The sequence below is a fragment of the Thunnus thynnus genome, chromosome 4 (assembly GCF_963924715.1).
Source record: "Thunnus thynnus chromosome 4, fThuThy2.1, whole genome shotgun sequence".
In the NCBI taxonomy this organism is placed as follows: Eukaryota; Metazoa; Chordata; class Actinopteri; order Scombriformes; family Scombridae; genus Thunnus; species Thunnus thynnus.
In genome coordinates, this window is record NC_089520.1 from 35,079,980 (window position 1) to 35,107,701 (window position 27,722).

The 27,722-nt window shown below is 39.2% G+C and overlaps 1 protein-coding gene across 12 annotated transcripts in view; it reads right to left on the minus strand.

Annotated features, from left to right (window-relative positions):
• Window positions 1–27,722, minus strand: part of nfasca (neurofascin homolog (chicken) a) — a 142,421-nt gene that overhangs the window by 40,931 nt on the left and 73,768 nt on the right. For 8 of the 12 annotated variants that reach the window (XR_010928263.1, XM_067588485.1, XM_067588487.1 and 5 more), the window contains exons 3-16: window positions 25,222–25,396; window positions 20,796–20,813; window positions 18,266–18,371; window positions 13,009–13,205; window positions 12,540–12,662; window positions 9,998–10,168; window positions 9,551–9,598; window positions 4,528–4,639; window positions 3,662–3,846; window positions 3,441–3,572; window positions 2,638–2,781; window positions 1,846–1,957; window positions 1,495–1,661; window positions 308–455 (exon numbers count right to left, since the gene is read on the minus strand). Coding sequence is in view for 11 of the 12 variants with exons in the window: in XM_067588485.1 (XP_067444586.1) it covers window positions 308–455; window positions 1,495–1,661; window positions 1,846–1,957; window positions 2,638–2,781; window positions 3,441–3,572; window positions 3,662–3,846; window positions 4,528–4,639; window positions 9,551–9,598; window positions 9,998–10,168; window positions 12,540–12,662; window positions 13,009–13,205; window positions 18,266–18,371; window positions 20,796–20,813; window positions 25,222–25,315 (1,757 nt within the window). In the remaining variant the exon portion in view is untranslated. The remainder of the gene's footprint in view (window positions 1–307; window positions 456–1,494; window positions 1,662–1,845; window positions 1,958–2,637; window positions 2,782–3,440; window positions 3,573–3,661; window positions 3,847–4,527; window positions 4,640–9,550; window positions 9,599–9,997; window positions 10,169–12,539; window positions 12,663–13,008; window positions 13,206–18,265; window positions 18,372–20,795; window positions 20,814–25,221; window positions 25,397–27,722) is intronic. The other 4 variants (XM_067588489.1, XM_067588488.1, XM_067588486.1 and 1 more) reach the window with 3 other exon arrangements.

The window sequence follows — 27,722 nt, forward strand, 5'->3', positions numbered from 1 at the left end:
ACTGAGTAGGTTGCCAGATTGCACTGAAAAGATATAGTGTTGAGAAAATTTTATAATTTAATTGGGATCAATTTTAAAATGCGAACAAATGTGATTAAACTGATCAATTGAATTATCGTTGAGGGACAGAGAAATAAAGGAATTTCTCCCAGAAGAAACTACACATTTGGAGTGTGCCAGCTGACAGGTATGACTGTGTTAATAATTTGTGGATAATAAAATGATAACAAATAAAAAATGTACATGGTAGTGATATTTGGTCTTGAAATCCAAGTTTTTACTGAGGGCCACCCTAAGGTGCTGTTACCTCCATCCCAGATAGAGAGGCTTGTCATCCTTCGTCCAAGCCACGGTGATGGGTAGGCTGGGATCAGACTTCACCTTACAGTCGAAGCGAGCCATGGAGCCTCTGATGGTTGACTGGTGCTCAGGGGCTCGAACTATACGAGTGGGCTCTGAGGTGGAGTGAAGTTGAAGGGAAACATACACACATGCAAACACACAAAACCGTGTGAACCAGCACATTCTGATGCATCCAGGAAAATCTGTGAAAGGTGAAACTGTGTCTGATGATTGACTGACATGGTCAAGTTAGATGTTGATACAGTCCTTTCCTAAAAAAGATCATTCACATCAATAGACACATGTCACTTTAAGGCCACTTCAATCCCTTAGATTTACTGTCAGTATGTTTTATAACTGCAAAATACATCCATCTGTCCAGACATTCAATTTACCCCCAAAGCACCTAAAATCTCTTTTTCTGTTTACTTGCATGAAATTATTTTTCCTACGACTATAACTAATTACATTCATATAACATACATATGTTAGTTAGTTACATGAATGAAGTTATTTCATATAACTCATTAAAAATATAAAATATTTTGTAGGAAATAACACCAGTGTTACACTTCCTGGATTAGAAAACATATTTGACAGAGCAAATTCGAAGGATATAAACACATTTTGTAGGATTGGGGAAAGTTTTTTAAAGATAAGGATCACTTGGACACTTGACTAAAGAAAATTGCAATGGAAAATTAAAAATTATCTCACTATCCTTGCAGATAGTTGACTTTCTTTAAAGATTTTTCAATTCACCCTGAATGCTAGGATGGATATTTTTGCAGTGTATGTAGTCTGAATAATTGTAGCTGTCAGAGAACAGAAGGTGAGGCACTTGTAAAGTCTTAATAAAAGGCACAAGAGATTTGCATTTGATCCAGCTGTGTGGGCTATTTGGCACAAAGAAAAGACATCATTTCATGTTTCACATATTTCATCTTTCACACATTGCATGTAATGCAAGATAAAACATAAAAAAATAAGCTCACACATTTTTTTCTTTCTGTGGAATGAAACGAAATCTATGAAAATCAAGAACTTTATTGCATCATCATTTTAAAGGATGAGTTTGGATGCTGAGTCATAACAGGATACATAATGTGAGTCTGATGTGATGCAGAGTGCTGCAGTGATGTAATGTCTGACCTTTGACCTCCAGGCGGACCTGGTTCTCGGCCGTGCCCATGATGCTGTTGGCCACACAGGTGTAAGTGCCCTCATCCTCTGCTCGGGCCCGTTTGATCTCCAGAGAGCCGTTGATGTAAACACGGTACTGACCACCGTCCAGGCCACTGCCCTGTCCATTCTTAAACCTACACACATTAAAAAAAAGACATGGACATGGATAAAAGAAAGTATGAACTATCAAGAACAAAGCATAGGGTTATGAATTCAGTGTCTTGCTCAAGAACACTTCAGCAGGAAACGCAGATGTGGAGGTTTATGGCAAACTAGTATTTTTGGATTTAATTAAAGAAAAAGGCATTAGATGCTCACCAGCGTAACTCTGGCAGAGGGGAACCGAAGAAGGGACAGTCCAGGAAGGTTCTGTTGTTCTCAATGACTTTAATCAGCTGGTTTTTAGGGCCCAGCATCCTTGGAGGCATGTCTAGAGAGGGAGAATGGATCACACCTTTACCACTTCATTACTTACATTTTACATTTTTAAAGTGATGTGAAATCCACAGGAGTTTCCAGAGGTTTATCTGAAGTTTAATCAACCTCTGTCCTGATGTTGGTTCTTTTAGATTTGATTTAAGTGGATTCAATTAAAAAATAAAATGCTTGTTTGCTTTCTTACCCAGAGTATGATGGAAGACTGATATCAATTTCATCTGTTTGTGTCTACTACAGAGACAGGTCCAAGATTTGTTTGGCGTAGCTTTGCACAAAAGCTGTACTGTAATTTTGTGCAAATATGAATTGTAATAAGAATTATATTTGCTAGAAATATCAATAATAACCTATTGTAAACAGAGGATTACTTGCTATTGCTGTTTCATGAAATAAAACTTTGTGAAGTTCAATCCTTTATGTAGTTTTTAATAACTATAATAACTAACTTTTTAACAACAAGACTAATATAACACTAAGATAAGTGTTGTATATCTCGTAGGTATCCCTTCAACACAGCCCTCATATTCCTACTTTCACAGAGATTTTACAGCTACACCACCTGGTGAAGAGCAAAGCTACCTGGCATGAAAAAGATGCATAACACTTCCAGCCCAAGGTTATTTACTGCTCTGTTTACATTTTGAAATCAACCATCCACCCTCTGTGTCTCACCAAGGACGCTGACGAAGGCGTTGGCCAGCAGATAACCATGCTGGTTGGAGGCGTTGCACTGGTAGACAGCACTGCTTCCCATCTGCACTGAGCGGAAGATGATGGTGTCACCCATCATCTGACGGCTCGGGTTGGGCAGAGAGTCTGGAGTCAAGTGGAGGAGAAAGGATGCAGAGAGTGAAACAAGACTAGGTCAAAACTTAGTATGTGGCTGGACCGTGTATGGTCAGTGTGTGAAACTGTGGCTAATTTGTTACAGGGATAGTCAGTGGTAGTGTCTTTGATGACACTGTAGTGGTTCCAGTAATATTTGTTGTTAAAGTGTACTGAAGTAGCATATCACATGACATGGCTAAGCTACGTTTAAGTCAAAAGGAAAAAAAAAAAGGTTACAAATGCAGTTGAGTTTTATAGCGGTTGGCATCCATAAGTGTTCCATTACCACCATTTACTTGACTGTTCCTTGCCCCATCTATTCTGGCATTGCCATGACGTGTGAAGAGGTACAAGACAGAAATGTTCCTGAAAGTAAGTGCATGTTTGAGTAGTGAAAATCACTAGAGGTGCCTGAAAAGTTATCCCAGTAGTTTACCAGGAACTATGTGTGAAAGGGGCTTATCTGAATTGTACATGGTCTCTTTGAAAGATATTGTGGAAAACATTTACTGTAACAGCAACTACAAGCTAAGCTAACAAACTTGTTAGATCACAAGAAAGAAAGAAAGAAAGAAAGAAAGAAAGAAAGAAAGAAAGAAAGAAAGAAAGAAAGAAAGAAAAAGTTTCAAAATAATAGCTGTGCATACTGTTAATAGGTTGGCCATTGACCAGCCACTGGATGTTAGGTTTAGGGTTGCCATTGGCCCGGCACACAAGGCGCCCGTTCTCATCCGGGGCTAGCACCAGGTTTGTTGGTTTGTCCAGCCAGTAAGGAGCCGCTGTGGAACACAGGAAGTCAGGTTAGCATGATGGACATACACAAACACAAGGTTATATATTGTATAAACACTAACCATAACCTTCTCACCTTTGACCTGAACAAAGATGGAGTGGCGTATGCTGCCTAAATGATTGTTGGCCATGCATACATACTCCCCAGCATCCTCCTCTGACACGTTGATAATTTTCAGGGTCTTGTTGTAGTTCTCAAACTTCACTTTCCTTCCTGGCAGGTCTCCGCCCTTCTTAAACCACTTGATGGTAGGTGTGGGACTGCAGGGGAAGCCAAGGACAGAGAGAGAAGAGACACACATGTGGGTTTGATGTGAATGACAGACTCAAGTGTTTTCAGACCAATTACATACAAATTCGATGCAAAGACTTGAATAGACGCAAATACGCGTCCACGCGAGGTAAAAATATTTCAACTTGAGTGAAAAATTTGTGCGTATTGCAGAGCTTTATGAATGTTGTGGTCGGTGTACTCATCTTAATTTTGTTTTCATTTTCCACATCTTCTACTTCTGCATATGCTCAAAGAGGAGGCCATCACATCAGAACCCACTTTTTGTGGTCTAATGTGATTGTGGGCTAATGTATTCACTTCTCCCTCTTCCTCCATCTCCTGATTTAAAGTCCCCTTCCACTCAAAAATGTATTTTTCTTCTTGTTCCTACAGCTGGATGTCTGAGCTTCAGCTACAGCTACACTCTGATTCTCCAGACTTTCATATAGAACATAGAATTCCTTTATTGTCATTGTACTGGTGTATACAACAATGTGTATATATGGTGTATATTTTCACTGTCTTCAAACAGCACCACCAAAACACCAACCACTGGTCTTTTGAAATGACCTATGCATACTTTTTTTCAGTATCCTAGCAGGATTCACTACAATTAATGTTTAATCTTATGTTGTGCAGTGTGTGTGTGTGTTTGTGTGTGAGCTCACAGTCCAGCAGCGATACACTCCAGCAGCAGTTGCTCGTCTCGTAGCACCATTTTGGAGCTCTCACTCCCTGACGGTGAGAGGAAGGTCGGTGTGGACTCGGCTACTTTACGGCCTGCAGGCGAGGAACAGGGAGGGGTTAATACATACACAAACTCATCCACAATCAAATCCAAGAGCGCTGTAGTTTATCTTTGTTGCATGACTCACTTCCTACTAGGACCTAAAATGTCCTATTTGTAGGCTCTGTCACATAAATCTAACACTATTATTCTGATCATTTCCTTGTGGCATGGCTGTGTTCCATCTCCGCCAGGCTTTAGCTCTCTCTGCAGACTGTTGTGAGGCCAAAGAAGCCTGTAAACGGGTCTAACACCCTCTGGCTTCTCTCAAAGGAAGACATTAAGGGATGCAGAAACAACACACAGGGTCATTGATCTTGCTTTATGTTTGCCAAGGGAACAGAGATGGCAAAGATTACCATTAAAAGCTTAAATAAAGCAGCTGATAAAACTTGCCCAGTATTTGTGCTGTGATGAGATTAGTGTAAAATCAAACTGAAGTATATTATGGTCACATAGTTGATGCATTAGTGTTCAGCCCCCATATTAAACCTTCCCACAGGGCTTGGCTAAAGCATTAAGTCGCAGTTGCATCATGTAACTGGCTGCCTTGGCAACATTAAAGCCTTTGGAACAGAACCTTGGTGTTCTTGGGAGTTGGCTTTTAGGTTGTAAGGCCTTTTATATTCCACACACATTATGCAATGACTGGCAGGGAGAGGGGATCACAAAAATCTATAAATAACCCCATGCTAAATGCACTGTTGCTATCATTTTAGCGCCATAGTTTAGCATCAACATTGGTTCAGTTGGTGGGAACAAACCAAATTTTGAACACAAACTGAGATTAAAAAAACTGACTGTAAAATAGTCAAACAGTGTCAGTTCAGCTCGGCAGGCTGGGATGTGAGCAAACTGCAAAGTGTCGTCTTTGTTTGCATACTACAATACACAAACACATGTGGCATTTTAAACAGGCATATAGTTGAGGGTAAACTCACTTTATTTAGGCAAAGAGTTAGGAACCTTTTCTTAGTTTCACATAACTCATAACAAAACAGAGTCAAATATTATGCCATCAACTAACATTTCAGCTGATTTTAGCTCCTATTCTTCATCAGTTCAACTACTTATATTGTCTACATACATACTGACAATGGAACTGCCAGTGTGGCTTAAACTTGAAAGTGCTGTAAAATGTCAAATGTATTCAGCTCGTACAGTTCAACAGACACTTCAAACCCTTTCAGTGCGTCATAGTGACTGACTCCTCAACTGCTTTAAGTGTTTTAACTTAAACTGTTGGTCTCATACATGTCACATGCAAATAGTAAACATTTTAAGACATTATATCTTGTAACCTTAACGCTATTTGCACCTGCAATTTACAACATGGTTGTAAATTTGAAGTGGGAAGTGGGTCTGTAAACAGTGAAGATGTTTCAGACAGTTTGGGTAATAATTTTACTTTGTACCTTTATTTCCTCTTCCAAATCTTCCAAATAAGGTGGGAGGCTTGTTTCTAACCTGTATGATTGTCTAACTACTCGTGTTTCTTGTCTTATTGGACCTAGTAATGTTGCTGCAACTTGAAATCTTAATACTTAAGTTAATATTATGTCATCATATCTAAATGAAATGAAGCCCCAACCTACATACATTTTGTTGATGTAACAAAGTTGCAATTAACTGGAATCATCTTTTAAATGCTACTGGTATACTGGCTTGGGTCGACCCTGTATTACATCCAAATATATTCACTGTAGTATACTGCATTGTAACTGGGGATGTAGCTGAAAGTGAACTAACTCTTCACATTCTTATTTGGGTTCACCACTTATTTTCAGACTACATACAATCATTTATGACTGTCCATCAGCATGAGCAGCATCTACAACCTGCCAATAATGATATCAAAAAAGCCTAAATAAGGCATTAACATATCCAATAATAATTTGCAACTACTTTTTGATCTTTAATCTTATATAGACAAATTTGTCTGAGTCTTTGATCATTACTTAGAGTTCTAGACACATTTCCAGTCTGATCCAATCCCAACACAAATGCTATTAACACTGTGGACATAAAATCCAGTCAGCAGAGAGCTATAGCCTGTTGGGAAGTGTGTGGGTTCAAATTAGCATTAGCCTTCTTTTGTGATGTAGATCTGTATGGGATTAAAGCATCTGTTAGCGGTTAGCTTCTCCAGTGGCCAGCAAACAGACAGGAGAGGGTGAAGAGGATCTGTTATTATTAGTGACACTGGGAAGAGAAGAACAATTACAAGAGGAAGAAAAATACATGAAGAAAGCATTGAGGGTTATCAGTAACAAATGCCAAAGTACTTATGTACACAAATGATAAAGTGGGTAGATGGTGACCCCGGAAACATAAAAAACATCCTGCTGATGATGCTGGCAGGTCTTCCCAGGATGCACTGCAGCCTTAGACCCCCTCCCACCCACAAAAAAGACAAGAGTTGTGTGTTTTTTTGCTTCTGTGTGCGTTCATAAGAGATTAGTGGTAAAGTAGCTAGCATATATACACGAGTGGCTGCGTGTGAGCATTTGAACAGCTGTTCTTATCACTCCCCCTCACTTACACAGAAATGTGTTGAAGAGCAGAGGTGAGAGGCAGCAAACCTTATTTCCATGCATATATGACTATTAATGACCACAGCATGAATCAGACTAAACATTCATCATGTGACCTAATCCTCCTCTCTGCTGGAGCCTTGTCCGTGTCTGCAGTCCCTCTGGGCCTCAGAGCCGCCAGCCTGCTCTCTCACTAGGAGCGTCTTCTCCCTTGGGGACATATCCCTTCTACCCCTGAGCTTCACTTCCCCCCAGCTCATGCCAATAGCACATATGCTGCCAATTTGGCTGATCTGTTCCCTCCAGCAATGGGCTCATTCGATGGCTGTACAGCCTATGAATATACAGATTCAATTATATGTACAATATACTTGAATTAAGGGTAATTTCTGTCTTAATGACTGTATGTTTATTCATTATGTGTGATCATTTAACATTGATTGAAAGGTGGAATAAACACATTATAAACTAAATGAGATGGATATATCTAGATGTATAATAGAGTTACAGAGAGATGTGTTGGTTTGTCTTTTATTAGAAGTCACATCTGGTCATTCACCCACCCTGTGATTCTAGATATGATGCAGTTTGATTTATTCCATGTTTAATAAATAGCTGATGAACACCACACTGGTTCATTATAAGAAATTTGATGTTGTAACATAAACTGTTGCTACTGTTTTCAGATTTATTCTCGGGAGTTTCAGTGGAGAGCTGTCATCTGCCAAGATGGTGTCAATGCTGCTTCAGAGGGTTTTACACATTTAATTCTGAAGAGTTTTGGGCAAGGAACTGCAACATTTAAACATACTGCCATAAAAATCACAGTGTAACCATGCCATGCGAGGTCAGATTACATCGACTGATGCAGGATTCAATAAAACAGCAATGTTTAGATGATGAAATGACTTTACATCTCTCGAAATTCCTGACTCTTGTGAAAATCGATTGTTCAGACATTGATTTTATTACATACTGTAGTTTAAAGTCTTTTACCAGACGACACTTTTAACGATCTGTTATTTCCTCCATTAACTGTTATTACTGGTAAAAATTAAAGTACACAGTTTAAACACATTTAGATTTTACATCATTTATCACCATTCAGTCACATGTGAGGCTGAAAATTCCTGAGTATCAGGTTTGATATGAGTTACATAATTTCCATTTTCCCTGAAACATTTAGCCTAATAGATGGGTTATTAAATTATGGGTTATTAAATAATGAATTCACTATCAGAATATTAATAAATGCAGATGCAAATAATGAATTAATAATATAAACACATTCTGCCAGTAGAAATGGTTGATGTGCCTCTGAGCAGGAGTCAGTACACAATATAAATACATAATGCTGGTTTTTAATTCATGTGCAGGTGTTTGTTAAACAGCTAACAGGCTGCAGAGAGAAAACAGCTGCTCTGGCAGTGATAATTGTGCACCTTTATAAGCATTATCACAGTGTGCATGTGTGCAGATCAGCTGCCGCCGTCATCAGAATCAGACGTCGCTTCACGTGGCGCTTTGGAGGAAAGACGTCTCATGTCTTTAAAAACAAATTTCCTTGTTTCCTCTCTTCTCACACAAAAGACACAAGTGAGGGAAACGTGGATGCAATTTAAGAGACCTGGGATGCACCCTAAGTGAATATTACTGGTCATAATCTTTTGTGCAGCCTAATTATAATGATTATGACATGTCGTGGCATTAAAGTTGACACCTACTGTGCCATGTTACCACTAAAAATAAACTTTCAGTTGTGAAGTTACAGTGTAAAAGAGTGTTTTAAGCAGCAGTGTCAGTTCTACAAGCAGGTGTATCATTTCAGTTTTAAATCAGCCAATAAGGTTGTCATGAAACAAACACTGATAACTCTAAATTCAGCCAGTTAGAGTTCCCAGACTGATCTGAGAATTAGATTAGTGTGCGCGTTTGTATGTAAGAAGCACCAATGCAAGCACTTGTCAAGTGTCATGTGGCAGTATCTTGTCTTGTCTGATCCTTGTTAGATGTGACAAGATTTTTTTTTCTTTTTCTTTTTGAATGATCTAAATGCATTTGCTCCAGAGGACATACTGAATACATATAGATTTGGTGTTTAAAAATATTTAATATCAAAAACCTCAATCCAAAAATTCTATTTTTCCTTAAAAGAAACACAACAACCCATATTAACTTTTCCACATGAAACCACTCAGTGAAATCTACACCTGTAGGGTAGAGTTAGAGGGTTAGATTTGTGTCTAAGGTCAGTCTGAGGTCAGTGGATGACTTGAGCGTCACTGAGCTAGCAGGTTAGTGTGCTAGCCGTGTTACTATCGGATGGTAATTGGACAGAGAGTGGAGCTGTCCAGACAGGAAGTGACTCACCACCGTAGGGGTCAGTGGCATTGTAAGATGTGTCGTTATACGGCTCCTCTGAAAACACAAGCACACACAGTGGAACGTGAGTCCACACACACATAAACACACTCACAGAACCTGAGGACACTGAACAAAGATGTCACATCATGTTGAGAGAATCTTCTCCTGTCTGCAGAAACCTGAGGATATGTCATCAAAGATGTTAGGATTCATGCATCTCATGCCATGTCATGACATCACCTCTAGATGGAGATATGTCATATTCCATTTGTGTTGAACTGATGTGTAGTCCTCACATCAAAACACACTCAGCAGTCATGAAGAGAGGTCAGAGTTTAAACACTGTTACATCAGTAGCTCCTATTGTAATAGTGACTATAAACATATTCATAAATGTAGGATATAACTCCGAAATCAGCATGGATTATGTGTGTGTGTGTGTTGTCTACTCACTGGTCTGAACTTTGAGTGTGAAAGGGTTCTTCTGCTGGATGGTGTGTGTGAAGAGGAAGCGAGCGTTGCAGCTGTAGTCAGTCTGGGCATCTTGGGCCAAAACATTGGAAAAGTACAGGTCTCCATTTAGACCCATGGATACTCTCTTATCTTGAGGGATTGGAGACATACCTGAAAGAATGAGTAGGAAAGAAGGAAAGAGATAGATGTAATCAAACCAAAGGGTTTGGTCATTTAACCAACACTTCACCAATTCCTGAAACTAGATGTGATAGTAGATGAACCAACATGTTAACATGTAAATATAGATGGCTTTCTAGACATACCAAGACAAACACAGCTGGCTTTAACAGTCTTCCTCTTGAATAAGTCCTAAATTCAGGTTTCAAGAGTGAAGTGGGAAACATACATTATGATTCTGAGGCTGATTATGATGATGAAGTTGGACAAGATCCAAGTTTGGAATCTGCAATGGCCAGGACAGATTTACTTACTGTTTCACTGATTGGCTACTGTGTCAGACATTTTCTGAACTTGTCTTTACATTTTGGATTGAATACATTGCAACTATATTTTAAATTAAAACAAGATCATCATCTACCTATATTTTGCATTTTTGCATATTCTTCACACTTAACTTCAAATTTAAAACAGAAATCCCTATAAAATTCTTCCATATTGACCATCTTTTTTATAATTTGTCTTTTGTGAGCCATCTAACTTTATACTGAATTACCTGAATACCACATAATCAATAAACAAGTAAGCTACAGTATGACTAAACAGACCTATAACTGAAGTTTTTATTTTAGATATACTGTACATAAATTATATATCTATGATTCCAAGAATAAATCCTCTGCAGTGATGTTCTTGCTTGAAACAAAGCAGAAATGTATCTGTCAAGACATGCAAAGACCACCACAGAATATAATCCCAGGTTTACAATCCCACACCGTCACTATGACAGATGGCTTCTCATCCCAATTTACTTGGGCACATGTCTGTAAAGCAGTGAAAGGTTACTGCTCTCTGACTACAATAAAAAAAGTATGGTCATATCTGATTAAATGCTAAAAAATAACAAAGCAAACACTCTGTAAAGTCAACCACTACTTTGTAAATTGTTTATCTTTCATATATTCCATCCAGACTAATGTAAAGTAAAGCATGTATCCTCACGTCAACCCCCTTACATCAGACAGGATGCATATATTTTCACATATAACCCAGTTCAACGTCTGTTCAAGTTAACCCTGCCGATGTGTCATCCCACAGTTGCTACAGGCAAACGTTAACTTGCAGCACACCCACAAAGACAGACTGTCATACACACTCTGTAACTACACCAACTGATGTGAGCCGTATGGTCGTCAAGATGGTGCCCCAGGACCAATCAGCAGCCGGCTAATAATGCGTTGGTGTGTAACAGTGTTTGGGCTACATGCCGTGCTGATATGGTGTACTGTGGTTGATGTGAGTGTATATGATTATGTATGTGTCATATAGGCTGTGAACTGAGGGGGGGAACGTTCACACAAGGTGAAAGAACAACATAGCTGCACTGTCAACTTTTTTAACTGGGAAGGTAATCTTTATCTTAATCTGTAAAGGAGACAGTTGAAATTTTCTTTTTTAACATACAACATTTAAATAAATTACCTATTTTAATCAAGTTTATGGTTGTTTAACTATGGTGATTTTTCTCTCACGGTGGCTGTGTAATGGCTTCTGGCTGGACTTAAGGTCTGCCCTTTCAGCTTTTACTAGGCAACACAAATAGACACACACACACACACACTGGCTCAGGAGTAGAGCAACCCACTTGGAAAAAGGACAAAGACAGTGAAGGAGAGAGGTGAAGAAAGGATGCCAGAGACTGAAAAGTCTCTGAGAGTGAGAAACTGAGAGAAAAGAGAGCTAAAAGAAAAGACTAAATTCAAGCTTCAGGCTTAGAGGTGACTTGAAACCAACTGCTATGGAAAGAGGGAAATAAACACTGTCAGTGGATGACTGGAAAGACCTCTGGTCTACAACAATACAGCAGGACTGATGAGAAATAAAATGTACTTGTCAGCAGCCAGCTGTTTTCTTTTTCAAGGATGCTAACTGACTTGACTCAAGATGGTTATACGTGTCATCAAGAATAAAGCAGTCAGCCAATCAGTGACAAATATCATTTTTCATTTTAAGTTGTCATTGTGTTAAGAGACATAATATCTTTCAACAAAGAATGCCTCTTTCTTCCTCTCTGCTGTACAAGTCCATAAACATACAGTTATCACCCACTGCTGCTCCACCATGCAGAATACTGCTCACATGTCTCAGTGCACCTTAACATGATAAAACTGCACCAGGTGATGGGTGAGATTTTTGGGTGAGATTTTTTACAGGTTAATATAGTGACAGCAGTGACAGAAAAGGGGAAATAACAGCCAGACAAAAACTCTGTCCATATTTTAAAGAGAATTACACCACACACAGAAAAAGGGAAGTATATTCTGTATATGTGTGTATGTATTTGTGTGTAACTGGTGCTCACCGCTGTTCATCCAGAAGGTGAATGGAGGAGGCAGGCCTGGTGGGGGGTTGCAGGGCAGGACCAGCGGGTGGCCTTCAGTCACTGTCACTGGCTCCAGCACCTCCTTAGGCCACAGAGGAGCCTCTGAAGAACAGAGAGGGGGCAGAGGAAGAGGAGGAGGAGGAGGAGAAGGAGGAAATGATATATGACAAGAATTTCAGTCAGATATGGTTAGGTGGGGATAGTGGGACTTTGTCCATAAGACAAAAAAAGACAATGCAAGAACAGTCTCTCAAGAACAGCTCATTATTGAGCTAGTTGTTGCCATCCTTGATTGATCTTTGACAGTTGATTGGTCGTACTGATAAAATGTGGGCATTTCTGGTGGATATTTAAAAGTAAGCGCATTTACATTACTAAATGTTTTTTTTCTCTATAATGACATTTCATGGTGTGTAATATCTGTGTGGGTGTGGCTGTGTGTTCTCACTGGAGACGCGCAGCAGGATTTTGTTGGAAATAGCCACTCCATGTTCATTGGTGGCGAAACACTGATATTCTCCCTCATAGTCCTCTGGTCGTCCTCCGCTGCGGAAACCGATCTCCAGGGTTCCGGAGCGTTTCCGCATCGTCACCCGAGGATCTTTCCCGATGTTGAAAAACTTCCCGTTCCTTCGCCATGAGAACCTGAGCCAAAAGACAAAGAATCAAAGAGTTAGCATTGTAGCGTTGATGTTCACTGGAGCTGAAGCTCATTCCATTGCTGTCCTCTCATTTTGAGTCGATACAATCTTTCTGGTGATAATCAACTTTCGTTAACCTTATCAGCTAGCATTCTTACCCAAAAACCAACTCATGTATATGAGGCAGCTAACAGACCTCAAAGTTGGTACAATGGAAACTTCCATTTGCACTACAACCAACTGTCCAACTCAGAACATCTGGAGATCCAAAAAGGGTTAATAAGACTGGAGAAATTTGGAATTGTGGAGTGTATTTGAGTGTATTCAGGGAAAGGTTTTAAAAACCTGTTTGCACCCATACACCCTGCTGCTTTCTTCTCTAACAAAAGTACTGTTCTTGTTCACTAATTATTTCCTGACGCTTCCATTTTGCGTTTTTTTTTCAAATTCTGTTAAATTAGCCATTATTCAAACACTGTTTTTGATGGATATATTACAGTATCTCCCTCAGCAATTTTAAGATCTCTGCATGTGGACTTTCCTTATAAATCAGATGGAAACCGATGGCTTTGAAGGTAGGAAATGAGTGTGAAAACCTGAAAAAATTGTATGCTTCAAAAGTGCTTGGCACTAATGCAAAAGTTATCTTAGCGTGATGGGATGGCAACCAGACTATCAGCATGTTAACATGGACTCTTAATTGTTTTAACAACTGGAAAATGTGAAAGTCCTTCGCTTGTCACGTGGCTGCCATCTCGTATTACTCAACTGGCACATTACAGCAACACAAAAATCTACCACAACACTTCATTGTGCATGTCATAGTACTGTAGCTTAATCCTGTTCCATGTGGTGTTTCCAGAGAGCTCCCTGATTAGTGAAGAACAGTGAATATGCTTACATAACACAGCTCTATTTTTAGTGAAGAGCAGGGATTTTCAAAAGATGTTTCCTGTCATTTTTAGACGAGCTACAGTTGAGCTGGGTCTGTTCGAGCCACAGATCAGCGCTGAGCCTGAACAAAGGGCCACTATTGAAGCACTGGGGGCCAGAGATGTGTGTGTCGTGGTGTGTGTTACGTAGTGAGAGACTGTTTGCGGGTGAATAAGTGAACGATCCCCTTCGCTGAATGTTTCATGAGCATGAATAGTCAACTGAGTGCATTATTGGAGCACAATGCCTGTCTTGGGAAGGGGAGAGCTAGTATGTGAGTGGCTGTGAGTGCCTTATTGTGAGGTTGTGTGTGTGTGTGTGTGTGTGTGTGTGTGTGTTTGTCTTATGTAAAGACAATCTGTCTCCAAATAAACAATGTGCCACTGTCCTAAGCTGGTCATACCCACCAGTGATGTAACCACTGGAGACACTGTGTGTGTGTGTGTGTGTGTGTGTGTGCGTGTGTGTGTGTGTGTGTGTGTGTGTGTGTGTTTGCTTCTGAGTGTGAATTATGCAAATATTTTGTTGCATGTGTATGAGGTGTATGTTTCTGCACTTGTGATTGGGTGTACGTCAATACAGATTTTTAAGTACATTTTTGAGTGTGAGACCACATTTGTGTACATGCGTGTCTGATGAACAGAAGAAGAAAGGAAGAGTAGGTAATATATTATTTCTTGCATTGTGATCTACATGAGAATCATTTAATAACCCATATCCTCATTCACTATGTATCTGAAGCTTTTTTCAACCGTGACTTGTCAGGTGGAGCATAATGCAGCATGATGTCGACTGTGTTTTGTATCAGGTTTAATTTTCCTTGGTCCCTTTCTAATCAAATCTCTTTTGTTTGGAGATTAATCAAAGCGTGTCAGGTTCAGGTAAGTCTTCCATGGGTCCAATTTGGATAACCTCTATCATGATGATTTTATTGAGATTGATTAAAATTAAAAATTAAAAATAAAATAGAGCAGAGGTGTGTGAATCTTGCCCCCTGTCTTTTTCCAGAGTTTAAATGTATTATTGGAGGTACAGTGAGCTGGTTTGGGTGATTTACAGGTGAAAAGACCTAGTCTAAAGTAAATATCTAACTTAGCAATTGCTGTCATTTGTAGTTTGTCTATTTTTTTTACTTTTATATGTTAATGTCCAGATTTTCCTTTCTTTTCCTAGATAACATAACTTTTGTTTGAACAGCATTTCAATGTAGTACAGTATATTTAAGAGAATCTTTTTTTGGCAAAAACTGTACAAAAATAGTTAAAAGTGAAATCATTTACATAGACCACATCATGAATGTGCAGGTTTACATGTGAGATGCCACCACAGTAACTGCTGTTTGTTTACTTCCCCCTACAGCACAGATTACTCTATATAGAGTGGAGAAGATTATACAGTATAAAAACATATAGTTATTATTTCCTTGCTGTAAATCAGTTTTTGGACATTTTGTTTGTAATACTAACAGTTTTCCAGAAAATAAGCAATAAACTGTTTAAGGAAATAAGAATTTCAGAATTCAGAAAAAGGAAGACATGGATACAGGTAGGTAATTATTTTCATTATCGATTCATCTGCTGATAATTTTCTTAAGTAACCAATTAATCATTTAGTTTATAAAATATTTTGAAAAAGTTGTGAAAAATGAAATGAAAATGTTATAATTTCCCAGAGTCAAAAGTGACATCTTGAAATGCCTTGTTTGTCTGACCAACAGCCCAAAACCCAAAGATAATCAATTTACTATCATGTATGACAAAGAAAAGCATTCAATCATCACATTTGAGAGGCTGAGGCTTATTATCAAAATTATCTTTCTGTCCAACGACTCATTAACTAATCGGCTAATTGTTGCAGGTCTAGATACAAACAAAACATCAAAGAGAGAAGAGACAGCAGCTGGAGCAGACAGCCAGACAGAGTGACGGAGGTAAGGGAAGGACACTGTGGGGGATGGCAGAGAGAGAAAGCAGCAAAAAGCACAACAGACCACTTGTCAGGTTGAGGCTGTAGAGGGCAGGCAGACAGGTGTCACACTGAGTTTATGGGGTTGTTAAAGGGCAGCAAAGGAGATTAGGGTTCCACACTATTCAACTGAAGGGGAAGGGGGTCACTGAAAAAGGGTTGTCTAAAATTAAAATGTTTGTGTGTGTGTGTGTGTGCGAGAGAGAGAGAGAGAGAGAGAGAGAGAGAGAGAGAGAGAGAGAAAGAGAGAGGTACAGACAGACAGAGGGGGGCAGAGTGGCAGGATAGCACATCTGAGTGGCACTGTCACTCCTCATAACTCTCACTGCCAGAGAGACAGGGGTGGATGGAGAGAGAGAGAGAGAGAGATGGGAGGGCAAGGAGACACAAAGGACAGACAGACCAGGGTGACAAAAGGCAGCAGAGTTAGAGAAAAGAAAAGAGAACAGCGAAAGACAATGGGCCTAAGTAAAAAAGAATGAATGATGTAGGAGGAAGAAGAAGTAGAAGAAGAGGAGGGTAGAAGAGAGAAGTGTGTCATGAGTGGAACCTCTGCATCACATGAATCTCCACTGGATCTCTTTGTCCTCAGCTGTGCTGCATTTTCCTGATTACTCTCCAGCTGTGTATGATTGGTCTAGACAGTCTGCAGCCTGTCAGTTTGTCAAGTTGTCACGTCTATGTTACTGAGAGTTTTTCAGCCCGGGGTGCTTTTCATTTGGCTTAATCTATGCTTCCTCCCATCCTCGCTCCTCCATCCTCCAGCCATGACCCAGAAATCATTCTCCGTCCATCGTCATCGAGGATGTTCCAATCCCTTAAATGCACCTCAGAGGAGTCGAGGAGGCTCCTGAAGGAGCTTAGAGTGAGGAACCACAGGTGTATCCTCTGCAGAAGTTTTTTACCAGACAGCAACTCCTCTTTGATCCAATGTATTTATTGATTGGTCAGCTGATCTAACAGGACAGTAAACAGTCGGGCTGTTGTTGTAATACTGCATATCAGGAAAACTACTACTAATGAAAGCACCAACAGCAGCTTTTCATATCTATTCATAAAATAAAAATGATATCATAAAAAACACTCTTGTAAGTTGATTTTTTTTTTCTTCATAAGCCAAAAGACTTTGTGTGTCTCACTGAAAAGCATGTCAGACTTGCACAAACTAAATAAGCAATATTTTATTTAAAGATATTCTGCAGGCTACAGTTGTTTCTATTGTTCCTTTATGTCAGTTCTGTTCTTTCAGTAATTAAATTGTCTATTTGTATCTCATTCTGTGACAGCCAGACGCTGCTATAGATCTAGATTTATAGCTATGTTTTATAATCAAATGATAAAACATTGGAGCAGTTATCAGGTGTTTTCCTTCCCACTATCAATATGTAGAAATGATTAAGTAACAGTGTAAAGTATTGATTAATTGTACATGAATTTTAAGTTTAAACTTTAGAGTTTCAATCGTTTCTTAGCAAGTTTTACATATTATTGACAGCTGACTTCTTCATATTTGACAGTTAAGGTGCTGAGCGTCACGAGTAGTTGCCATTTCCTCAAAATGACGCTGGAGTGAACGAGGATGTCTCGTTTGAATAATTAAATTCCTCAGTCCTTGCGTCTCTCTCTCACATCCTGTCTGGGAAAAACTAAGACATGATGAAGAGAAGCGAGTGAGGGAAGTGAGGAGACACGTTAGCATAATGAAAAGCAGCCCAGGTCTCCTGAGCCACCTGCAAAATCTCCCATGCCTGCTCATTAAATAGTGAGCTGCTCCACCTGTTCACTACCACTACTCAACTATCCTGATTTCTGATTAAGGGTCAGTTCAATAAAAAACACACTTTAACATTCTGAGTAAAGCAATAGGTAAGTTAAACTGCAGCCCTTCATAACGAGGTCTGTGTATTACCTGAAAGTGAAGGCCCCCATACTATGTAAGATGGGTCAATTTTAAGGGATGTCACATGTGTGGTGCATGTCTAGTGAATCCAGGTATAATAATACAGTCTAAATATGAGAGGGTCTGGTTCCTCGTGGATTTATTCCTTAAAGTAGAGGACAGATAAGTGAGTACAGGCCATTGTGCTCACTTATCTGTCCTCAGCATGTGTGTGTGTGTGTGTGTGTGTGTGTGCGTGTGTGCGCGTGTGCGTGTGTACTGCTTACGTTGGCACAGGGTTGGCCTTGGCCTCACATTCAATGATGATGTTATCTCTGGGGTCAACAATGTAGTCCTTCACTGACTGCTTCACTATAGTGGGGGGCTGCTTCACTATGGGTGGAGGGGAGAGACAGAGAGAAGAAGGTTACATGAATACAGTCGTGTAGAAATAACACACACACATACATTTGCATGGCATTTCAGTGCACGTTAGAGACAACATAGATTTTCAATAGCTCAATATATCAATTTATATGAAGCTTCTCTAAAGAAAATTCCGTTCTTGCCAGGATGAAAAACGCTCTGAAGATTTAATGGATAAAGTTGGTGTTATTCTATATTTTTCTCATTGTCAACAAATCCCATGAAAAGACAAAAGCTAAGCATGCTGTAGTCCATCTCTCAGTACTTTCTTACTTCCCTACACTGTTTCTGGCACTCAGCCCAGCGGCTCACAAATATATAGCTTCACTTATTTAAATAAGGCTTAGTAATTCACTGAAACAACTGGCCACTGTAGTTTTTAGCAAACATTACTCAAACAGGAGGAAATAATGCATTTGTTGGGGACTATTTTCAGTGGTGGATGAATCCATATCTGGTGTTCTAGTGAGTATTTCTGGCAGCAGGGTGGTGTGTGTGGGATTGAGTCAAAGTAAACTACAGTGTGTGTGTTCATGGTAATGAATGTCACTCAGTACAACAGTGTGGCTCACTGATGAGTTTTTAATAGTAACAATGGAGGTCTATGGCACAGAGGAATAAGGGATACAAACATAATACTTTTTCTTTTCATGGGATTTGTTCACAATAGGAAAATTATAGAATATTTCTTTACTATTTAATGTTTAATATTTTCTTTATTTATACCATTTATGATTCATATTTTTTTCTCTTTTGTTTTTTATTGTACAGTAAAGCCATTATCAGTCTCATACATCAGTCTGCTTTACATTCTCATAACAGAAATATATAGTCATAGTGTCCTTCTCCTCAGCTGTGTTCAGTCTATACATATTTAATGGCTCACTTAAGCCAAACCCCCTCAACACCACAGACGCACCACGCAGCCAACATTTCTCTGCCCTTTTGCATTTCTAGCTCACAGAGCCCTGCAGGGCTTTGAATGTAACGCTGTACACACACACACACACACATGTACACTCACACATACTGTACACACAAGATTACAAGCACTTCAGAGGGCCAGCTGCCTGCTAGATTAAAGGAGAAGCTCAGTGCCCTAAAATGAAGCTCTAGACTATGGACTGTGAGAATGAATTCCTGTCGAACAGAGAGGACAGAGATGGGAGAGCAGTTTTCCTCTTTAATTGAAGCTCTACCAGCTAATCTCATCCACAACTGAAAAAAACACTCTATTATACATATCCCCTATGTTGCTATGGCAACCATAAGAGTATTTTTACAGTATGCTTGGTTGTGATAAAAGCCTGCCTATGAGAGATAATTGGTATGAAAATTATTCCTCAGCTTATAACAGCTTATACCACACACTCTTTAAGCTACCTCTGAGTTATGAAGACACAGTCATCTGATATTCAAAAGTGTTGTGCTATTACTGGATTTCATATTCATACACATTGATTGTTGCTGTTGTGCACAACAAGGCTTGTTGTTTAAAAATTCAAACTGCTCCTTCCATTCATTTAGTGTTTCACAGCTGATTCTGAACACACTATTTTGGCCTACTGTTCACACTAGACATGAGTTTTTCCACAACCAGTAACTGAGCTTTTTGAAAACAATCCACTGCACCGAGTGTATAAATCTGAGTGTATATGAGAAAACAGAAAACTGAGCTTCTCAAAATGATGACATACAAGTAAACCTGCTCAGACAGGATCAGACAGGATGGGGCTGTGTGACAGCAACAAAACAACTTTCTGTTACTTTCATCTCTCTCCATAATCACTATTTTTAAATGTCAACATAGTCAATTACACAGCTCAGCTTGCTATTAAGCTGTATTTATATGGACTTTGTCAGACAATTTTTTGGTCATAAAATATTTGATTGACTTGATTCAACGTCTCAGCACAGCAGCGCAGGAAGGACTGCTTGCCTGATTCACAGGTAGCATTTATAGGACCTGATCAAATTGATATTTCTGCTCATGCAGATGACTGATAACAGCAAATGTGTAAAGAAAAGCTAAATTGTGAGTTTGGCTGTATTAAACAGTGTAGCTGTGACTCAGCAGAGTAACCAGGCTGTGATGGACACCAACTGAGAGAATATAAAGAAGAAAAGATTTTGTTTTTCTCTCTTTTCAGGCAATTTTCTTTAAAAAAAAAAAACCTGAAAACACACAAATCATTTTTCCCTGGTAAACAGCCTTTTGAAATTAAGCAGGCTTAATATGGGCCTACTGGTTTAAATCCCAGTCATTAAGTGTGATGTCCAGTATTTTCTCAATGGAATTAGCCTGTTAGTGTTACAGGGCTGTGGTGCCTGATTAAAATATTACTGTAGGGGAGAAACATTAGCAGTGATATGTTAGCAAGGAACACTTACAGTCTTGCAGGATCTTTGCTGGTAGTCCAACGTAAAGCCACAGGGAGACAGAAGCAGGATTATATGACTGTTAATCATATTAGAGACATGTAGACATACAATATATACACTTTAATAATCCTATGTTATAACTTTGCATGTTACTATCTATGTGATAGCTTATGGGTAGGTCGTATATGGTCATATGGAAGAAAATATCTATATTAGTTGTTACATAAATGAGAGAAAGTACAGTGATCTATTGATTGAAACAGAGAAACGACGGTTGAGGACTCACCTGTAGGGAGTTTCCATATCATAGAGAAGAGAGAGAAAGCACACACATTATGGATTAGATTATACATCAAATACACTAATACAGTGTAATATTGTGTATCTGTGGAGAAAATAATCAATCAGAGATTAAAAAAAATCATTTTTAAAGCGTTATGTGCTGCACAGTGAAATGTTGCTTTCTGTGGTGTCAAAGGAAATACCATTGTTACAGAATGTTTCAGTGAGAAATATATACTCTGAGGTAGTATCTGAGGCATAGTGAGTTGATTCAATGTGTGTCAGTAAACACTTAGCTATGTGGTGTCATTTTTGGAACTTTTCACAATTGGCACACTGTACATGATTACTATATCTAGCTTATATTTACCTGCTCATTTTGTCATTTTTGTGCTGAATATGATGAGGCTGTTTCAAACTTGAAACGAAGCCTGAATAAAATACACAAGGATCTGACAATGAAGTGAGCTGACACATGCTTTCCTTTCTGTGAATATTAGGTGACTTTGAGTGTGATGCAACGGAGCACTAATAAGAGGTCACTCGACTGGAGCACGAGGTAATTAGAATTAAAAGAGAATTTGACGAAACATACATTTACTGTGATGGATTATCATGTTCTCTGGTAGTTGCTTTTCATTCAGAACAAGACTGAAATACAGCCAATAGCTTCTTCTTAAGGGAGACCTGCTAATAGTAATAGCAGTAATACAGAACTGCCAGGCTGTTTGTGAGTTAAACCTCCTCCCCACTGACACACAAGAACACACACACACACAATAATGAAGCAACCCTGTGTCAGGAGTTTGACCTTGTGCTTGTGTGGCAGTTACGGATGAGTTGAGCTGTGTATGCACATATGCATGCTTACATCAATGTTATTATGCACTCATATTTTCAGTCATGTTTTGATCCTGTTTATAACGATTACTGTGTTTAGACCTATTTACTGATTTAAAATAGTATTTATCATATGCCCCTTAGATATTGTGTGTGTGTACGTGTGTGTGTTTGTTGATGTCCTGTAGGGATGTGTGGAAAGCACTCATCAATAAAGGTCAAGAGTGCAGTTTGCTGTGAAGCAGATAAGGAGACACAAAGAGAGGAGGGGGGTGGGGCCTCTCTCTCAGGAGCATGTGCTGCCTTAGTTAGCTCTGACAGAAGGCTATCAGGGAAGAGTCATTAGAGCATGTCATGGAGCATTATTTTGCACTACAACACTGTGATGATGTGCACTGCAAAGCTGAAAAATGGATCACTATTGATAACTAAATCTGATTGGTAATGTTTCCATAAGGACACTGCATTACCTGCTGTCTGATAATAATATCTGCCTCTGTGGAGGTGTATAAATTGAGACATTTGGAGAATTGGAATCAAACCAAGTTCAGTTGTCATAGAGGCATCCTTTTATTCTTTAGCATACTTTTACATAGATATGGACGCAGACAGTTTTTCATTTAAGCAATTCTATAATTTGCAATTTGCACTAAAAGTGATAAAAACTATTAACTAAGAAATTGTTGTCTTTCATGTAGTATGTGTGTTTGGTCTATCTTTACACACCTAGAAATGACCAACCCATTATATTTACGCTTTGTCAGAAATAAATAGAATCTTTGACAGTCAGTTTATCAGAGTGTTGCGAATACATTAAGGAGAGGTCACTGGGTTATAAGGGTATTATACAAATGGTCTCTGTAAGGCAGGGTGTGTGCATGTGTGTGTGTATCAGATCAATAGAGCATCATAAGTCCAGGGTTGAAAGGTCAAGCTTATAAAAAAACAGAGTGAGATGGCGCCATAGGGGGGCAGAGAAATAGAAGACTGAGCAGCTGACAGCTGACTGCTGTGGTTGTGTGTGTGTGTGTGTGTGTGTGTGTGTGTGTATGTGTGTGTATGTGTATGAGTGCAGTTGTGTATGGAACATATAAGACAGGTGTCCTTGGGCCTCTCTCAGTATCAAATCATTTTTCATTGTACAATTGCGAGACATTCAGCATCATTCATCGTTTCTGTGAAAAAGGAATGTGTGTGTGTGTGTGTGTGTGTGTGTCTTCTCAGTAAAAAAGGAGCGTGTGTATTGAGGGTAAGAAAAGAGAAAGAGAAGGCAAGACTTTCCCTTTCTCCTTTGTGCCTTTGTTCCCAATTCCCGCAGGAATCCATTTAACAGCAGAATCCAGGCCTTTTTACCCTCATAATGGACGAGTATGAGGATATGTGTGATTGTGTGTGTGTGTATTTTGGGATTATATCTATATAATATAGGAGTATGTGCATGTTGAAATCAATGAAGACCAGAAGTGGCAAACTAGATATGAGGCAGTCTATTCTCATGAAAACCACATGTTAATGTGATCACTGCTAAAGCTCCTGCAATACACATTATGGTTTCATATTTTAAAATGGAATGCATAACATGCCTGGGAAACAGTGCATGTGCACAGTGCACAGTACTTAAATGCAAATTATAATTCATTTTCTAAAGGCTTTTCCCCCTAAAAATGCACCAGCACTTATATATGATTCTGCTATTTCACTGAATAATAAGAGGTGTGATATTTAAATTCTTTTTATTTTTGGTTACTTTAAATTTGAAAGGAAAGAAAATGCTGAATGAAGGTTCATTCATTCATTCATCCATCCATTTATTCAAAGGACCTATCTAAACCCTGCAATGCTTAATAACAGATTGGTGAAATAAAATATGTATTTTCCAAATTCTTGTCTCTTATGTGTCTTATTAAGGTATATGCAGACTATATATCAAACATTTATTTTTGAGTGTTTTATAGTGAAATGTCCGTCTCTTTTCTCTTCCTGTAAAAAATGTAAATATATGACTCATCCTGAACGTGGGGGCACATACACACATGATTTGGTGACCAGCTGACCCCAATTATGTAAAACCACACTTGACCATCATCCCATGTGTCATAGTAGCTAATAAAAGACTATCATTATGGTCTAATTTGTTAATTTCTCCTTTATCCTCCTCCTGTGACATCGCGGGTGAGGAAGGTGTAGATGGACACTGCACTATATCTCACTATAGCTCTGTGTCACTCCAGATTTTCTCAACCATGCACATTTTTGAGTGATCCAATCAAATCTGAAGGATCCCTCAAACCCCTACCCACATATCTATTTTACCTGTAAATATGTCACATTATTGAAGCTAAAGACGCTCTAACTGCCGTTTCACTGTGACTTCTAAATAAGCATTTTCCAAGATCCAATGCAGATTTCCAATGCAGCAGAGGCCAGTATACTCTACCCTTTAATATACAGTACCAGTCAAAAGTTTGGATACACTATCTCATTCCAAAAACATTGGATCCTACTATTTCTATAATGCAACTTGGTAGCATCTTTCCATACCTGGTAAATGCCTACATCTTTCAAACTTCACCATTCACCACTTCACCAAGTTAGTAACGCAGGCTTTCTGTTATTGGTTTGAAGTCTACAAACACAAGTTCAGATGATGATGATGATGATGATGTCATCAGGGTGATTTTCTTTGACAAAGCTCTCCTCAGACCCATGGATGATATTATACAACTGTTTTCACAGGCTGAGCAGGACTCCTCATGACAAGTGATCTTTAGTTGTAAAATCATTGCAGTGCCCCTTTACTAGCTCAATTAACCTACCATAGGAAATGTTTCTGATTGATCCTATTATACAATATTTAATGTTAGTGGTGATATGGTTGATGTTAGGAGATCTAACAACAAATTTTTAAAAAAATGTTAAAAAATGTTGCCTTGTTAAGCACAATCCCTCCATCTAAAGAAAGTCTTTACCTGCTCTACCCCACAATTCACTACAAAGAGGAAAGTGACATCACTGACATCACTGCACAGGATGTTCTACTGCAGCTCTCTTCTTGATAGTGCCATAAAGCCTGCACAGTTTGACAGAACAGCAGCAGTGAAAAGTGCAAACTGTCAGTGCTCACATCCAGTGTGACTACATAAAAACATTGTTCCCAAAATCAATTTGCAGGGCAAATGAGAATATTAAGGACCTATTGATAACCCAAATGAATTATCGGCTAGCTTCAGGATTAACCGCATTCATGTGGGTGATGGTATGGCAGTTCACCATGTTGAGTTGAAGTGGATCTGATGACTGCTGAGCGACTTACGGTCTTGTGGGACTTCGATGGGTGCTGCCTCGTGCCACAGTAGTATCAGTAATGACATGAGAGCCAGGGCCGCATGCCCGCCCTGCCCCAACATCTCTCCCCCTCCGATTGGCCGGCCTCGCCCCTCACCTCTCCTGACTGGCTAGATGCTTCTCCTGACAGCCGCCCCGAGGACCTGTGAGTATAGATACAGGGACAGATGGTTAGAAAGAAGGCAGCGTAGTAGACCGTACAGTAGATGTACAGTATAAACTCATTTTAGCACGTGTGTGTATGTGTGTGTGTGTATGTATGTGAATGTGTGGCTGTGTATATGCATTCTGGCACGAGAGAGTGTGTCGACTCTGGCCTATATTCACAGCTGAGTCCCTGTGTGGCTCCCTGGAGAGAGCAGCCTAGAAACAAAGCCAGGAAGAAGCTCTGCAGCAGTGATTCTTAAAGTGGGATCAGGCTCCAAACACACAAATGCTGCTTCACTGGGAGCCAGAGACAAAGCAGAATGTGGAGCATATTAAATTATTATATTATATATTATAATTTTGTTAAAGAATTGATCATCATGGCTGTTGCAGACATCATTGTCGTCATTTAACCACTGGCATCTCACTAGCGTCTTTGTTACGATGCACATCTTTTTATCTCTTATCGTCTTTTTATCTTTCATTGTCTTTTCGTCTTCTCTTTACTGTGTTTTGCATCTTTTGTCTTCTTGTCTTAACTTTATCTTAGTTTAGTCTTGCTTTTGGTTTGTTTTGGCCAGCTTTGTTTGTGTTGCAGTGACAAATGAGGTGCATCATCCACTGTATTTGGCCCTTAAATCTCACCAAAAAGCCCCCCTTCTGTCTGTCATTTTTAAATCTTCTCCCTTTCCAGTATTGTCTCAGGAGATTTGTTGGGCAGCTGACTGTCAAAATCCATTTCACATTTAAATGCAAAGTCAGTTCTTCTTCCACAGATCAGGGTCAGAAAAGCTAGGTTCCCTTTTTGCAGTCCTGATTTGTGCTACTTCAACTCCATCCATACCAAGCTTCATTGCCTTTTGCCCAAATTAGGATTTTTAAGCCTCAGTAACTGGCAAAGATGGTAGCGAATGGTGAACCTCTGTAAAAAAGCTGCAGATTGACTCTGCAGGAACTTACAAAAACAATGACACTACATCCATGTTTTTCCAAACTGTTCTGTCTGCCTCGATATTCAGCTGCCAGCCCACCAGCCAGAGCTTTCTAATTTACTCCCCACCAACTCCACATGACAGCCAGGTCTGTGTACTGGCAACCATACCAGGACCTCCTGCCCACTGTTAATCCCTGTCCCACATGCTGCCATCCGCCCACCAGGATCAATCCTCCACTCTGCTTCAAATCACACCAGAGCTCAAAGCTATGACAACAGGATAAACTAAAAACAGGTGGGAGCGTGGGAGTGGGTGTTTACCATAAGGTCACTATTTCAAGTCTCCAGTAAAAATAGGTCTGTAAATTTATGCTAAAATTTGTCTAAAATGTCTAAAAGGACTGAGATCCTTCATGTAAAATGGTAAATATGAATACAGTAACAATGATCAAATATGTAGTATGATTCCAAAAATATATTCATTTGGAAAGATAGAGGAAAAGTTCAGCATTTGCCAGTTTTGTTCTAATTTTGAGTTGTCTTTAACATCTGGCCAGGAAGATGAAAATTAGCCTGCTATGCTAAAGACCAATTTATGGTAACCGTAGACAGTTACAGACTTGCATGTGGACATCTGGACATACATGCCCTTCTATACATACTTAAATTGCAGGTCTGCGCATGCATACAGATTCCACACATGCACACAAGGTAGTAACTTTGTGACGACATGAAGAAGAGTTCCTTTGTTTGTTGTACTTTGCAGAATAACAAGAAAAAGTTGAAAAAAGACAGTTGTGTGTGCTACAGCCCAATGAGAACAGGACTGAGGATGGAGAATACATTTCATACATACAATATACAAAGCGAGCATCTCTAGTGCATGCACAGTCGCTGCACTTGTAGTGCATACAGTTCACTTGGTCACAAACTTTAGGACAAACCTCACGGACATGGGCAGAGGATGAAATTTACATCACACAGACTCACGCAGAGGCGGAAACTAAGATTTGGCCTTAACTCATTTACAGTTGTTTCTGATTTGTGTTGATTAATAGCATTGTCCCTGACAAATAAACACATGAATCAAACCAAACTGGCTGCTGTTCAGCAAGAAGCAGGTTAAAAAAACAATAATAATAAAAACATAAAAATAAAAACAAAAGGTTAAATTTAAACAATGGTAAACAACAAAAATGTGCATTACAGTACAATGAATGGCATGAAAAGCATGTCAACATGTTGAAGTTTCATTAGGATAATTCTTAAAATGCTAATGCAAAATGTTTCGCTCACATTATAATATCAAAAATGGACACAAATGGACCACAAACACACATTTCAGGGTTGGTCTTTATCTCTTTAAACTATGAGCAATGAAATTACAG